The sequence below is a fragment of the Liolophura sinensis genome, chromosome 4, assembly GCF_032854445.1.
Source record: "Liolophura sinensis isolate JHLJ2023 chromosome 4, CUHK_Ljap_v2, whole genome shotgun sequence".
In the NCBI taxonomy this organism is placed as follows: domain Eukaryota; kingdom Metazoa; phylum Mollusca; class Polyplacophora; order Chitonida; family Chitonidae; genus Liolophura; species Liolophura sinensis.
Genome location: NC_088298.1, coordinates 13,565,284 through 13,582,644, shown reverse-complemented (window position 1 = coordinate 13,582,644; position 17,361 = coordinate 13,565,284). Strand labels below are relative to the sequence as shown.

At 38.3% G+C, this 17,361-nt stretch overlaps 1 protein-coding gene across 12 annotated transcripts in view; it reads left to right on the top strand.

The window, feature by feature from the left end:
* LOC135464639 (tensin-3-like) overlaps positions 1-17,361 on the top strand; it is a 185,125-nt gene that overhangs the window by 164,072 nt on the left and 3,692 nt on the right. For 10 of the 12 annotated variants that reach the window (XM_064742105.1, XM_064742104.1, XM_064742106.1 and 7 more), the window contains 5 exons: positions 9,057-9,267; positions 10,410-10,457; positions 11,714-11,881; positions 13,483-13,825; positions 15,812-15,975. In XM_064742105.1, coding sequence (XP_064598175.1) covers positions 9,057-9,267; positions 10,410-10,457; positions 11,714-11,881; positions 13,483-13,825; positions 15,812-15,975 — 934 coding nt within the window. The remainder of the gene's footprint in view (positions 1-9,056; positions 9,268-10,409; positions 10,458-11,713; positions 11,882-13,482; positions 13,826-15,811; positions 15,976-17,361) is intronic. The other 2 variants (XM_064742102.1, XM_064742103.1) reach the window with 2 other exon arrangements.

The following is a 17,361-nucleotide window of genomic DNA, read 5'->3' as shown; positions in this document are numbered from 1 at the left end:
ATAATTCAAGCAAGTTGGTAGCTAGAGATAGGTAGGCAGCAAATACCTGTAAATCTATGCTGATATTATAGTGCTTATTCACTTATATAATTCTTGAGTTAAACAACAATCAAATAAAATAATTAAATAATGAAGTTGAATTAAGCAATAATAATTCATTTTGTGGCACATGGAGAGTTTGCAAATGTTGCACATGAAGAGTTTGCAACTGTGGCACATGGTCAGGTAGGAACTATGGCACATTGTTAGATAGGAACTGTGACACATGGTTAGGTAGAAACTACGGCACATGGTTGGGTAGAAAATACAGCTCATGGGTAGGTAGGAACTGTAGCACATGGTTAAGTAGGAACTGTGACACATGATTAGGTAGAAACTATGCCACATGGTTGGGTAGGAACTATGCCACATGGTTGGGTAGGAACTATGCCACATGGTTGGGTAGGAACTTTGCCACATGGTTAGGTAGGAACTATGCCACATGGTTGGGTAGGAACTATGCCACATGGTTAGGTAGGAACTATGCCACATGGTTAGGTAGGAACTATGCCACATGGTTGGGTAGGAACTATGCCACATGGTTAGGTAGGAACTATGCCACATGGTTGGGTAGGAACTATGCCACATGGTTGGGTAGGAACTGTGGCACATGATTAGGTAGAAACTGTAGCACATGATGAAGTAACAAGTGTGGCACATGAAGCGGTAAGAACAGTAATACAGGATTGGGTAGAAACTGTAGTGCATGATCAGGTACATGTAAGAACTGTAGCAAATGATCAGGTACTTGTAAGAACTGTAGCAAATGATCAGGTACTTGTAAGAACTGTAGCAAATGATCAGGTACATGTAAGAACTGTGGCAAGGAACAGGTACAGGTGGGAACTCTTGAACATAATTAATCAGCTTAGACTTGACGAGAGAATGGGAGGTCAGGTAGTCTGCTGTTAGGACTGTGTGTTTTCGGTTGTTCGTGATCTGACAACTGTTTTTTGTTGTCAAAACTCTTTGTTGTGCTCAGATTTTTAGAAGTATTACCTCAGTTCCATGAGCTAGAAATGTGTCAAAGGTTGACATGGTGTTATTACCATAATGGCAAAGATTGTAGTCTGTAGTACACTGCCTATGTTCATACATGTGGAGAAAATCAAACCACAGGGTCCTGGGTCATCCATTCCCAAGTGCATTATGAAAATAGAAATGACTAGGACTTTGTTTTAACTGCGACCTTAAGCCAGTAACTTAATAACTAGGCCTGATCGTGACAAACTCTCTGGTGTATTTGTACTGACATGTAACTATATTTGTCTGAGCGTATTGACATTTGTCGGCATGACTTTTACATATTATGGCTTACAGTGTGCTCATCAACTGTCACAGTGCGTAGATGCTGCTGTTGGTGTTTCATTTTATATAGCTGGCTGTGTTGGCAAACCAGATGTGGTGTTATTTTTAGTGTTCTGTTGTTAACGCTATACATAAACAAATCATTGCATTTGCATGAGTAAGGGGCAAATGGCATCTCATTTCAAAGTTGCACAGATAATGTATTTGTCCTCTACTAGAATCTGCTGTGTATTTGCCCTCTACTAGAATCTGCTGTGTATTGGTCCTTTACTATAATCTGCTGTGTATTTGTCCTCTACTAGAATCTGCTGTGTATTTGTCCTCTACTAGAATCTGCTGTGTATTTGTCATCTACCAGAATCTGCTGTGTATTTGTCCTCTACCAGAATCTGCTGTGTATTTGTCATCTACTAGAATCTGCTGTGTATTTGTCATCTTCTAGAATCTGCTGTGTACCAGAATCTGCTGTGTATTTGTCCTCTACTAGAATCTGGTGTGTATTTGTCCTCTACTAGAATCTACTGTGCATTTGTCCTCTTCCAGAATCTGCTGTGTATTTGTCCTCTGTCAGAATCTGCTGCGTTTTTGTCAGCCACATTAGGAGGAATATATTATAAGTAGTCCAGTCTTCAACATTTTATATCTACACACAAGACAATATATGGTATATGGAATTTTCATGAAACTATAAAATTGACTACATGCTACCAATCTTTCTGTCTGTTGGTTGGTCTGCCTGTCGGTTGGTTGATCAGTGAGTTGGATAATAATTAACATGTTGCAAGTTTGTCTGTTGGTTGATTGGTCATTCAGTTGGATAATAATTAACATATCTGTTGGTTGGTTGGTCAGTCAGTTGGATAATAATTAACATGCTACAAGTGTGTCTGTTGGTTGGTCTGTCTCTGTCTGTTGGTTGGCTGGTTGGTCAGTCAGTTGGATAATAATTAACATGCTACAAGTCCGTCTGTTGGTTGGTCTGTCTCTGTCTGTTGGTTGGCTGGTTGGTCAGTCAGTTGGATAATAATTAACATGCTACTAGTCTGTCTGTTGGTTGGTCTGTCTCTGTCTGTTGGTTGGCTGGTTGGTCAGTCAGTTGGATAATAATTAACATGCTACCGTCTGTTGGTTGGTCAGCCAGTTGGATAATACCTTTCAACATAGTCTGATTGATCAGATTTTTGACGTATCTTTTAACGTAAGCCTTTCACATAACAGTGGGCTTTGAGTATTGGAAGACATCCGCATTTAGCATGGTGTAACAGCTATGATGAACATGCACTTTTTCCTCAAAATTCAGGGAATTAAGAACTGTCCAGTTATGCACCTTGGGAAATCTCCATTGATTGAAGGAGTATCATGGTGCCGACTGTTCTATTGTACGGCTTGTTTTTGGACTGATAACAAATACACCCAGAGTAATAGTAGTACATGTATATACATTTGTATAAATCCTTGTTGGAATGCCTGAAGTTTCAATATTGCTACTGATTGCCTCAGACTCCTGTATAAACTGCCACTAACCCATGAATCATGGTATCATTTATAGCACCCTCACTGGTTCCAGCAAACTCTCAGATTAAGATAGGGTTGGGTATCAAAGCTTCTTCAACCCCGCTCTACACCCCTCCCCCCCCCCACCCTCCCCACCATCACCATCATCACCCTCCTTCCCACTGTACCAGCTGGGGTTAATTCAGCCAGCCCTGATAACCAGACTTGTTTAGGGGTACAATCTGAATGAGGCAGCCTGTTGGAGACAGGGTCATTCTTCTGGGCTGGGTAGGTAGATCCAAGTCAGTGGACATTTTAAACTCTGAACAAGGCGTTGACTGGACTGGAGCCACATGTGAAACAAGCACTGCTGTGTGGCGGGCAGCTGATGTGCAGTCGTTACTTACGTTGAGATAGGTGTATCTTTTCTTCTTGGAGAGAGAGAGAAAGAGAGAGAGTCTGGAGAGTGTATACAATCCAATACCTACAGACGCTGTAGTGTGAGACAGGCATGTGGTTTAGGTACTGTTCATGTGCACAGGGTGTGACATGGCGATGACTACACTCTCTGCACAGCTGCAGCACGTGCCAGTAATGTCCCACTTTGGGGTTTGCCAATAGTGTCTCGCTTTCAGGTTTAGATAGGCCTTCAGAATGAGGTGTACAGAAGTTTGGGTGATTGGGTGATGTATAAACTGGGGTAAGTGTCACTATCTGAATTGTTAGTGTGGCATATAGGGATAAATTTTATGGAAATCATTCAAGGAAGTGGTAGGATTTTCCTGGGGGAAAATGTCAGTGTTATGTAAGTGTGAAACAATAATTTCGAAAAAAAAAAAAAAGGGGGGCTTAATTTGAAATTTTAATTTGATGTAAAAATTAAACACTAATCACATAGAGTATTAATATTGTGCAAGAGCATAAATATTTAAATGAAAGCCTTTTGGAATTTTTCATGCAGTTTATATATTTATACAATTGCATATTGATATGCCACCGTGGATTATCAGGTCAAGCACGCATGTTTCTCCCTTGAAATCAACAAATTCACAATTGTAGGATGATTGTTTAGATAATTCTACTTATATGGAGGTGTTTTTTTTGCTTTTTTAAGCATAGGTGAACTCTTCAGCTGTAAAATTCTAATGTTGTTGATGTGGAGATCAGTTTTCTCTAACACCCTTCTTAGGCATGGCATATGTTGTGGAGTTTTACAGTCAGTTCAGTACTTTTTGGATTATCCCATTTGTCATCAGATACTAGACTCTGGATGTGGACACCCAGATATCCTGTTCCTACAGACCTGGAATATGTCATTTACAACATTCAGAGTGGAGAATTTCCAAGAAAGCCCTGTTGGAAGAATCTCTGGGATGTACTCTCTTCTGAAACAGGAATTATCATGGATCTTTGAAAACATGTCCAGTGCATCTAGCAAGTCATAACACATGTTAGCTGGAAAGATGTTCATATTTGGAGAAACTATTTAGGGCTTGAAGGTTCACTCTTGGTTACATTTGTAACAATTCTTTTTTCTTTTCCTCAGTTGAAAAGTAATATTTATTAATTTATTTTATTGGTGTTTCAAACCGTACTCAAGAATATTTCACTTATACAAGGATGGCCAGCATTATGGTGGGAAGAAACCGGGCAGGGTCCATGGGGAATCCACGACCATCCGCAGGTAACTGACAAACCTTCCTACGCATGGCCGGAGAGGAAGCCAGCATGAGCTGGACTTGAACTCACAGTGACCGCATTGGTGAGAGGCTCCTAGGTCATAGCACCGTGCTGGGGTGTTAACCAACTCGGCCATGGAGACCCCGGAAAAGTAATAAGACCATGTCCATTTTCGCCAACATATTTGAAAACTCAGTGTTTTCTTTCTTGCCTTTACCTCATGTCACATGAAAGTACAGGTAGTGCAGTATTGCCTTTTCCTATAGCACTATTGTTGTTATTCTGGATTTTACCTACTCTCAGTTGTGCTGTCATCTTATCAGCGCAAACTTCTTGAGTATGGTATTAAGCAACATGCAGTCAAACAATGTCTGTGTTTGACAGTAGTGTTATGTATAGAGAACAGTGCACATATTTAATTTACATTGAGCTTTAACTTAGTGCATAACAGTTGCATTTGTCTATTAGCTCTTTTTCAATGTACAACATACATGTAAAAGAGACAAAATAGAAATTGTTTCACATTATGACAGCATGTAATGCTTTAGAAACTAGATTTTTGGTTTTCTATGCATTTCTGTTAGGAACATTAACCCAGTAGCCCTTTCTCGAAACCCCTACCCGCAGTCCATCAATCCCCACTCCTAACCCCCATCATTCCACATGCCTCTTAATGCCTGAAACCCAATTCTCTTGGGAATGACATAACCCAGGGTACTTGGCAACCCTGTGAAGTCCCCAGTGTGGGGATTATCATGTAATCCAATCATTTAAGCTTATATTTGCTCTTAGGAGCAGTCATCACTTAGCCACTGTTTTAACAGTTCTTCGCATTGATTGACCCATTGTCTTGTCACTGTATCCTTTGTCCTACGACCTGCCAAGCAAAGCATTCAAATTAATCATTCTTGCTGTGACAGTATCTATTCAACAGGCAGTGACTTGTAACTCACGTGACTGAATTATGACACAGATGGTGACGTGAAACATTTATCACATAGATGTGGCACATGTGCAGTTGGGTTTGCCATGATACTTTGGAAGTTACTTTATAGCAATTTGTTTATTTTGCATACAGTGGCCTTGTCTGCATGTGAAATGATTTGTACATACAGAAACAGGATTGGAATGTTGGCAGAAAACAAACCCATAAGTAAACATTCACAAGAAGTATGGGTAGAACCCCAGGCCTTTTCAAGACCATACTGTCCATTCCATGGCACTTTTACTTTGCATATCTGCACAGTACTGAAGTTCGCTGATACACATTTTGTATGTCAGTATTGTAAGCATAGCTCTAAAACAATTAAGTCTGCCACCTGTAGTTTTCAAATTGCATTAAAATATAAATTTCTTGGTTGTCCTAAAGAATACCTAATTTATACATCTCACCCCCTGACCCGTCCTTTTTGTGTGCTTTATCAGTGTCTTGATTCTCATGGGAATGACTTAAACCCAAAGCAAAGGCTCCACCCTGAATTCTCCAACAGGGCTGGCGTGTTAGCTTCCCAGGGTGGATTGCTGTTTAATCCAATCAGAAGTGAGTTTATTTGCTTGTCAAGGGTTTAACCCAAACTTTGGCAGTAATTCTTTATGTACTTAGATCTGGTGGAGAGTGATGTTTCTCTTCTGCTCATACACCCTTTTTTTTTTTTTTTTTCAATGTACAACCCCTTTAAATCTGCAGTCTTTGTTTGATTCAAGTAATAGTGAAAGAAATTCTTGAGGGTAATGTGAATATCCAAAGCACTGTAATATATAGTTGGACTTTAGTGCTGGAGGACATCTGTTGGTTGAACATATAAAAATACATTGATTTATGAGCATTTTGAGATCTAGAAGTCACACTGGTCTCAAGATAGTTTTTACATTCTCAAAAATTCATTATATATGCATTCATGTGTATGCATTCATGTGTATGCATTCCCTGCTTAAAAGATCCATAATTAAGTTCATGGATGAACAAAATTTACACTCAGAATAGTTACTAATTGTTTACTGTGAAAAGCTCAGCTGATTAGTATGAGCTAGCTCTGCAGGCACCCTGCCCTTTTTGTGACCCTTTGTGGTTCCACCCTTCTGTACCATTTGTCAGTCTGCCCAGGTCAAAGGAAAGGTTGTCTGGGAAATATTAAGTTCGTCAAAGGCTTCTATTGTGTGGAATTGTCCCCAAATGTCAGCATGTTCTCCAGCGGCACATGTTTCCTGCTGGAAACTCCAGGCTAATAGGTGAATAGATTTGGGAGGAAGAACACCAAATATTCCATTGCCTGTATTTTTTTTCCTCGAATCTTGGTTTCTTCTGTGAATGATAAAGATCCTTTGAATAGGCTGGTTTGAGAAGTGGTGTTGGTGGTGGGGTGTGGATATATCCTACCCATCATGTGATATATTGTAAACTTCCCCACATACATGTACATGTACCATCAGAAAAGGATTTATTTTTACCCATTTGCTGCTGCTCAAGAAAAGAACCATGTGACCAAACATGTCAAAAATCAAGTGTGTGGTAGAATGACCAATAACTGAACAGAGTGTCATGTCTTGTGTCTTTGGCATGATACTTCAGTGAGACAGCACCATTAGGAGGATAATCTGCTAAACAACCGCATTGCCATTTTTTGAAAAGCTTTGATATAGTACAGCACTGAAACAGGCAGACTTTTTTTTGGTGTATTCATTCCTGCCTGTGTAAGTTAAAACCATGTCTTCGGTGAATCCAGTGTGCTTTTGGCATGGACTTGATTTTTTTCGATGGCGAAACCATGGTAACAGTTTTGAAACAGACAAGTGGGATGCTCTACATGTACATGAATATATTATATTTAAGTACATGCAGTTTACAGTTGTGAGAAGATATACTTGGCGATTAAGCCATATCCAGCAGTGGACATGTGACATAGTCCATGGAGTCTGAATGTATTGGGTATAGTGGACTAGGAACCCTGCTGTATGTCACGGGGTCAAGTGATTCATTAGCCTGCAGACCAGGTGTCTCTAGCAACCCCCATACTGGTTCCAGCTGAACTAATCCGTCTATTGTCTTAAAAGTTCCTTAGCATAATATCACCACATTGGTTGGGTCTATTACCCGTAATAGGTAGAGAAGGATGTTTGGTTTAAACTAGGTGTACAAGAAAGAAAGCCCTGATTTCCTAAATACAGCTGCACACTTGCAGATGGATAGTAAATGAATGTGTTTCACCACATGTACAAGTACAGATATATACCCACACATTTGATTTAGTTATTTATTTATTTATTTATTTATTTATTTGATTAGTGTTTTACCCCGTACTCAAGAATATTTCACTTATATGATGGCGGCCAGAATTCAGGTGGGAGGAAACCGGGCAGAGCCCGGGGGAAACTCACAACCATTCACAGGTTGCTGGCAGACCTTCCCAACCATTTGATGGACATTGTGCAAGGGAGATATTCTTAAGTATGGCATCAAGCCTTAATCTAGTAATTGAATGCACAATTACATTGCAAGTATAACACACTTAGCTGTGTGTTCTTTTATATGGAGACAGGCCCCGATAGCACAGTTTGTTGAGTGTCACTTCGGGAGGGGGTAGATCCAGGTTCGATCCTGGGTCTGGCCACACCTAAGACCATAAAAGAGGAAGTTGTAACTTCCTCGCTTTGCGTTCAGCCTTAAGGGGACAGTGCAACGACTGCTTGATCCGTTTCAGTATAATGACTCGGTCGGTGTGGCTTACTTACCTTTGGTAAGTCGTTTCAGTGAAGCAGCACTAGATAAAAGAGTAGTGGAAATCCATCCTGCAACAGGGAATCACATTACATGCACTACAAGGACCCATTCATCGTCATATGACTGAAAAATTGTTAAGCACGATGTTAAGCCTCAAACACTCACTATTTTACGTGGCACAGCATTTATTTGACGATGCCGTCATTTTCTTAAAACTAACATAACAAGCCAGGTGCATGTACATGTATTCAGTGCTGTTGGATCAAGGGGGCAATCACTCCATATCTTGATTGTGTTAAAGATTTCTTTTTCTTTTATAATCTCTAGATTAACTTTTTTATACATTTTTTTTTGTGTGTGTGTTATTTTCCTACTGATTGAGTTAACACTGGCATGGCATGTATTGTGCTCAACTTAACTGAGCTGGTTATTGAAATATGTCTATTTAGTGTAATTAAAGGCTCTCAAAATTTAATGTTTTCATCAATTGATGGTTTCTGTGACAATATCTGTTGCTATTACCATCAGTAGTAATAACACATATCGTCATAATATTTGACAATCAAATTGGTGCTTTGATTTCTGCCTACCAAGAAAGAGCATGGATGTATGAAAATATTTCAGTTGTTTGAGAAAACATTCTAAGGAAGCAAATGAGCCCCAATGTCAGTGCACTTTCCTCAATATATACATGTGTTATTTTATTGGAAACATATTTTTATGAATTTGCTTTAAACATTATGAAATAGTATTAAACTGTCAGTAATACTTTTTCTGTGTGTCCAGAGTGTATCTAGTGTTACTGTTTTTTTATCAGTCTCATTCTGGACAGAAAGTGATTCAGCAGCCACAAGTTCAGGCGGCCATACCACCGCGGGAAAAGCGTTTCGTTACCGAGGAAACTGAGAGCATCGCGCTGATGCCCATTGGTCCTGGCCTTCAAGTACTTGAACCTGACAATGCTGGCATAGTTACCGTGACAACTACCAGCCCTCGTGCAACAACACCAGGATTCCCTACGTCACCAGGTAAGGGGATTGGCATGTAACCTTAGTTGCCATGGCAATTGTTGTAGTTGTTGGCATGGTCTTTTTGTTGAATTTCTTTATATTTTTATTCTCACAACCTGACAAACATGCCTTGTTATTAAAAAAGAATCCAATAATCTGATATAAGAACCTAGAACTTGCAACAATTTTGATCCCTAAAGTCCTATTTTAGCATGTTGGATTTGTAACTTTGCCCACTTCTTTGCAGCAGGTCTACACATTTTGTCTTGATGCAACTGTAGATTTCCTTAGATTTAGCTTCCACAGGCATTCTGCAAGCGGCTGCAACATTTGTTACACGTTGGCTAGCGAAAGCTTGAATTTGGCTGCTAGTACAGTACCTGGCCTTAAAAGGTTTTATAGAAACTGTAGTGTTACTTCCTTTTAACTGCATCCTAAATGCTTTGAAATTTATTGCCCTTATCCTGTTTGTTGAAAGGCATTGCATGGCCTTATTTCAGAAATAACTCTGAAATGAGAGTTACCCCATCCGCCCCCACTCCCCTCCCCTCCCACTCCCCTCCCCTCCCCTCCCCTGTATTTGACAACAGTATAAAGCAGATGATCTAGACTACATTGTAAGATATATCAGACTTCAAAGTATAATTGAAACACTGCTCCCCCCTCCTTCCCTTAAAAAAGGAAAAGCTTTTAAACAAGGCATGTGTGCTAGATTGTACAGACTTGCATGTTTTGTGCATTTTTGATTAAATTGTTATGCAATTGTTTCTTAATTCTTTGCTTGCTTTTCGAGGGCATGTTTTTTTTTTTTTATCTGAATACATTTCTTTTGATTTATTAATTATGCATCATGAATCAAGTTTGCATTTTGTCAAATATTTTGTCATATAATTTTATTTATTGGTTAGGTGGGAGAAATTGTAAAGATGTTTCTCCATTTTCAGTTTTAGTACACTATTGAGTGGAATATGCAAATTGTCCAGTGTTGTTGTATGTAGTATATATCATGGTGGTTTTTTTTTAGGTTTAGATTGTGTACATGTAGATCTTATTTCCATTTGTTAACTGCACATAGTTTTGAGTTTATAGATAGTTACACTTAGTCACTATGTGTTCAGTAACGTCATTTTCTTTGTTTCGTATCATTTTTGTTGCCATAGCAACACCACCTTTTCCTGTGTCACCCCGGACTCCGTATATAAACCAAGGTAAACTTTCAGTGCTTTGGATATCTTTTCTTTGCCACTCTACTTTGTAATGTTTCACTTTTGCTATTCCATCCCTTTTTTCGTGTTTTGAACGTCAGTGCATTCAGAATTGCTCCCGTTGATTTGAGAAAGCTTGTCCGATTATCTACAGCCGAATTGATTGAACAGCTTTATTTGCTTGACATCCAGCTTGGTTGGTTAATACCCAGAAAGCAACGATATTTTTACAATTTTGCTTTTTTTTTTTTGGAAAATCCTAGTGTTTTTTTTTCTCTCGAGATGCACATATTTTGCATGTGGCTTATTCTCTGGCCACTTTTTTTCAAACCTGGTATTTTCGGACATCTAGATGTCAGTATAACAGGTTTTTTGTGTTTAAAACTTCAAATTTCATGTTTAGTAAATTTCACTTCCATGATAAGTGATTTGTCACCACTTTGACACCATCTTGCAGAAATATAACCATTATTTTCTACCTCTTTCAAAATCTCTTTCTCTTTCAACCATTCTCTCATCATTATTTTGTGTTTTGAACTTTCTTGTGTTTCTGCATGAGTTAGAATGTAGAAAAATGCATGCTTTGGAGCTTCATAGAAAGACAGTGGTAGTTGTTTAGTTTAGGTTTGTTCCCTGACACCTCTTGGTGAAATGGGGCAGCTCACTTTGCTAATTTTTCAGGGAAAGGATATGTGTTATTAGTGGGGTGTTATGGACTGGAGCAGTATCGATCTTAACAACTTAGCCATATATTAATATAAAACAAGCCCTGTTATTGTTTTGGATTGTTGGAAAATTGAATATGATTTTTCTGTTAGATGTAAGGTAAGAAAGTTTGATGAAGCTTTGTTATTTTGTGCTACCAATTGTTCAGCATCAAATCACTTGTAGCATGTGCATGTGTCTGACATTGGCGCCTGCTTAATTTAGTCATTTCTTAAATTAGGCATTTCTTAAATCAGTCATTTCTTAAATCGCCTGAAGCATGTACATGTGCATAGTCAGGAAGATAATGATCAAATTCATTGATTCACCTTTGGCATGTTTACAGATATTTAGATATGTGCTTCTTGGCTTCAAATCATTCCAGCAAAGTCACATTGCTTCATCATCCAAACTCTGCAGGCGGTACTACTTTCCTGTAGAGGTTTTAACTCTCAAGTACATGTGGTTGGGTTGTTCAGCTGTGGAGATTGGGTTTTTAAGCTGCTCTTGCCTGGTTGTACTAATACATAGTTGTGTGCCTGTCTTTGATGTAGCGCCATACTCCCCATCAAGCCAATTTTCACCCGCCTTCGTCTCTGCCCCTGCGCACAGCCATGATTTTAGGCGACCTCTGCAGTCGCAGGTCTCACACCAGTCACGGTTTTCAGACCACGATCCTCTGTATGCATCCATCCCAGAGGACATGAGTGGAGAGACCACAGGTATCACTACAAGTCTTTCTTCACGTTTAATTCATCACTTATCTTGAAAAATTAGATGTATTATATGTAATTTTTAATTAATTGTAAAAATAAATTTTAGAGTCTATAGCATTTGTCATAGAACAAATTCAGTGTGCAACAAGTCATCATTTTGAAGAAAAAATTGTAGTTAAATTCTTTGATCAGTGGTCCTGAGTTTTTATATGGGGAGCGAGTTTATTACATTCATCCAGAATAAAAGTTGGAAATGTTGCATTGAAACTTTAAAATTTTATTTTCTGTTAATGAGCTGATCCATTTCAAATTGGAAAAATGTTGTATATATTGTATATATATTAAAAACTTACCTCATTAGAAGCTTGGAACTAGCCCATGTTTGAAGACATGATTAACTGAGTATTTTCTAAGATAAGTTCTTGTCTTTCCACCCAAACCATTTCAAATCCTTCACAATTAACTGTATCACAGTTTTTGCAAGCCTATTTTGTGATACTTATTTTTGTGTATGCCTATTGCTACATGTGTACATCGTTGTGTATTGTGACAACAGTTTTGCACATTCAGCCAACACGCTAGTTTTTGGGCTGATGCAAGTGTTACCTGTTTTTTGGCATTTATTTTTGGGCAAATACCTCTAATCAGTGATTTTCACTTGAACACATACCACCATCACATGGTATGTCACAATTTGTTAAGATGGATTCATCAACAAAATTTGTGCAAATCTGCAAGAAACATGTTGCAATGCTATTTGTTGACACCATGTTATTGATACGTAATTGCACTGTTCTAGCCAGTGGCATAAACTGGCACTAACATTCTAGCTTATATGTAACAATTAAGATAAAAAAACTAATTACTAGGAAGTTTCAGCTCTAATGTTACATTGAAGCCACACAAATAATTTTTATGTGGATTTTTCTCTATTCCAAATGTGTATTGTATATTAAAATAAACCTTGAGATGATTTTGAACATGCTTATTCCATGCATATGCATTGAATGCTGCATGTGAAATTATATTCATATTGATTTTTTTTTTTACAATGGTATTATTAATGTTTGGGTTTTATGTGGTGTGGTGTAACAGTATTAACAATGGTGTGCTTGATTAACATATTAATCCGTCTAATTAACAAATAAACTTTGTGAAATAACCCTAATAACAGGAAATCCGAGGTATAAAGACTTCCCCATTGTGTAAACATGGGGGCCAGACAATGAGTGTACTTGCTGACTTGAAAATGTTATTAAATTCATTTTGATGTTTTCCATGCTGACATATTAGATTATTTCAATGTACTGTTATGACATTTTGCCATTTGATAGTGTCATTACTTCCTGTTCAGTTCACGTTTTGAGAGGATTGTGATCCCTTTGCTCAAACAATTGATGAAAGTTTAGAGTTGTTACATCATGTGTGTTTTTTCGCAAACCAATCCACAAGTACAAGAACTTCCCAAGATTACAAAAACGTAACAGTATGAAAGGTGCAGAAAGCAACATATCTGTTGCCACTTTGAACTCATTCTGCAGTTCAGAAACTATGGTGCATGCTTTTTTTGAATGTTATGAAAATGGATGTGTTTTTCCGCCGCCCAGGAACACCCACATTGCCCAGACAAGGGGTGGTGTCTCAGACGGTACAGTACCAGCAACACCATAACTACACCCAGAACCAGCCGGTGCAGGTCTCCACCCTTCAGCGAGATCATCATCATCAGCAACAACAACAACAGCAGAATTTTCAGAGCCAGTACCATACCCAACAACAACAACAACAACAACAGCAATACAACTACCAGACCCAGCAGTTTCACTCTGGGGGCCAACAGCATATTACGCAGAACGGGCCAGCCACGATGCCCTCACACGGAAGTCTACATGTTGACACCTCGCGAGAGTACTCGGGAACCCTTCCCAGAAGTCCTCAGTCTGCGGGAAGGTGAGATTTTATCATTCTGTAGCACATTTTGGGGCTCTTAGGAAGCTCCACTGGAAATGTGATCTCTTTGCCCGAATGCAAAGTGCACAATTCAGTTTGCCTTTGTCTTTAACAATAACGAGTGTTAGTGTAAAATGTTAAATAGAAGTTGTTCCTTAGTGTAAAATGTTAAATAGAAGTTGTTCCTTAGTGTAAAATGTTAAATAGAAGTTGTTCCAATGTGGCCAGTCTCCTTTATACCATGGGATTATTGCAACAGACATTACATGAGTTTTCCCACATACAAATATCACTGAACCATGGCTTATTATAGTATAGATGATTTTTTTTTTTTTTTTTTTTTTTGGAAATTTTATATTATCTTTTCATGTTACAAGTGTATTGTAACAGTTAAAGGGCAGATTTAAATGACCTGTGATTGAAATTTTTCTATGATAATTATTAAAACGTATGTGATATGTCACTTCTGACACCAAAATGGATAAAAGAGGGAAGGACAAGTTACTGAGCATTCAGTTGATTCCAGTGCTGCTCTCTTTGAACAAAGACTTCGCTGAAATAACAGTGGTATAAAAAAATATATGTGGGAGGGTTTCTGTTCTCTTTGATCCCATACATTGCTATACTAGTGGTTAGTTAATCATCATTTGTGAGTGCTTTGTGTTGAACAGCACAGGATGTAAGTAGGTTTCATGTGTTGGGTGGAGATTAATACAGCCTTCAATGGAGTGGAAAATTGAAAGATAATTGTCTTCTCTTTCCTCATTCTTTGAAATATCTAGAGTTTTATGGGGTTGGAGGGTGCAGTAGCCCCTTTAATTTGTCTCTTCATAGGGTGAGGGGGGAGAGTTTCTCAATAGTTGTTGCTCAGTGGGAGATTATTTATATGCTTTCAATTCCCCTTTAATGTTGTGATGTGCCACTTAAATAGGCATTTTAATGGCTTTGACCTCCCCCCTCCCCGTGGGCCAAATCTCCAGGGGGGGACAATGTTTCATAGTAAAAGGTTTTGACCCCTGGTGTCACAATAATTGGATGCATTTAGTGACCATAAGACTCTATGTGGGAGTCCTCACAACTTTCCACTCCCAGCATTGCTAATTTAGTAGACTCAAACCTACATATTCATGCTGAGACAAAGCCCTACGCTCTTATAAATGCCAACAGGAAGACTGAGCATACTTAGTATTCAGAGCATGTGTGATGTTGCACAAGACCTTAACCTTAAGACCATAAGAGAGAATTTGTGTGGGAGTGAATATACAGTAACTGGTTGCTTGCCGAGGGATAAGAAATTCCATTCTGACCTCACTGACACATTGACATTTGAGGACAGGGTGACCTTGGGTTCGAGATTGTTGCTAGAGAATTCTTGATATCAGACTGCTCACCAGTGTCTTCCAGTGGCAGCATCTTATGAACTGGGACAGCTGTAAAGACGAAAAGATATTTTACCGTGGACGTGTGATATCAGCACAGCACACTGGTAACAGAACAGAAAGCTCAGCTGAGAGTGTGTCAGATCAAGAAAGTCGTATGGCAAATTAGACTTTTGCTTCAATTTGTAATTACTTGGGATCATGCCTGTACCACAGGGAACTACAGTGTATTATCGTCAGCATGCTGGGAAGTGGAAGTGAGTTCAAAGGGAACTTTTAGGTTTAAACTCATGCAGTGTAGTGAAATAGCTACAGTTATTTTAATTTTTATGCAAGGTACAGTATCATGAATTTCATTGCAGTTGTAGCTGGAGTTTGCGTCTCCAAAGAATTGAGGGGAATCTAGAGGTAAACAGTTGTATGAACTGTGTTCAAGGTAAAAGGTGGGCTTTGAATCAGGTGTACCTGCATGCAAATAAGTGGCATAATTAAATGCCAGTTAAATAAATACATTAATATATTAATAAGTAAACCTTCTTCTATGAGTTTCTTCAGTAGTTAGTATGAAGTGATCTCTCATGTTTAGAAATCGTCTGTCTGCTTTCAGTCCGCCGTCACCAGGAAGTCTGAATATCATCCGCTCCCAGTTGACGGAGGCCCACAACTACTCTGGGAGTGCCCTGAGCCCAGGGCCCCACTCCCTCACAGGACAGTCCTCACCTAGCGTCTATTTTGGACTCTCCCGGAGGGGAAGTCTTTCTTCACTGGCTGGTTAGTTGGGCATTTTTTTCCTTTGTTAAACAATTGAGTACAATGGCAACCTTTATCCGTTGAAAGCCTGATTGACCATATTTTCTTGTAATACATCTACATCATGAGTTTGCCTATAAAACATCATCACAAACGCAGGAGCCAATGACAGACAACACACCTTAGGTTTGAATAACTCAACAACAAATGAGCATTTTTGGAGGCAAATAAATGTTATAAGATAGTACTTCTGATGCTAAAAGTTACATTTTCCCAGTAGGATATCATTCTACATGCATCTTCCAAACACCTCTCAAAGCATCTTCCCTAAACTAATACAATTCCCAGAATCTAGAAAAAAATGAACAACTTAGTCATAGATGAAAGTTTAGGTCATTTAGGGTAGCTAAAATGTTGTATCCTAGCAACCTAACTTCAATTATAATCTGATAGTCAACACATAAGTTATTATCTGATAGTTGTTATCTGATAGTCAATATGTAAGTTGTTATCTGATAGTCAACACACAAGTTATTATCTGATAGTCAAAACACAAGTTATTATCTGATAGTCAACGCATAAGTTATCTGATAGTCAACACACAAGTTATTATCTGATAGTCAACATCCAAGTTATTATCTGATGGTCAATATGTAAGTTGTTATCTGATAGTCAACACACACGTTATTATCTGATAGTGAACACACAAGTTATTATCTGATAGTCAACATATAAGTTATTATCTGATAGTCAGTATGTGAGTTGTTATCTGATAGTCAATACACAAGTTATTATCTGATAGTCAACACACAAGTTATTATCTGATAGTCAACACACAAGTTATCTGATAGTCAACACACAAGTTATTATCTGATAGTCAACGCATAAGTTATCTGATAGTCAACACACAAGTTATTATCTGATAGTCAAAACACAAGTTATTATCTGATAGTCAACGCATAAGTTATCTGATAGTCAACACACAAGTTATTATCTGATAGTCAACATCCAAGTTATTATCTGATAGTCAATATGTAAGTTGTTATCTGATAGTCAACACACAAGTTATTATCTGATAGTGAACACACAAGTTATTATCTGATAGTCAACACATAAGTTATTATCTGATAGTCAGTATGTGAGTTGTTATCTGATAGTCAATACACAAGTTATTATCTGATAGTCAACACACAAGTTATCTGATAGTCAACACACAAGTTATTATCTGATAGTCAACGCATAAGTTATCTGATAGTCAACACACAAGTTCTTATCTGATAGTCAACACATACGTTATCTGATAGTCAACACATACGTTATTATCTGACAGTCAACACATAAGTTATTATCTGATAGTCAGTATGTGAGTTGTTATCTGATAGTCAACACACAAGTTATTATCTGATA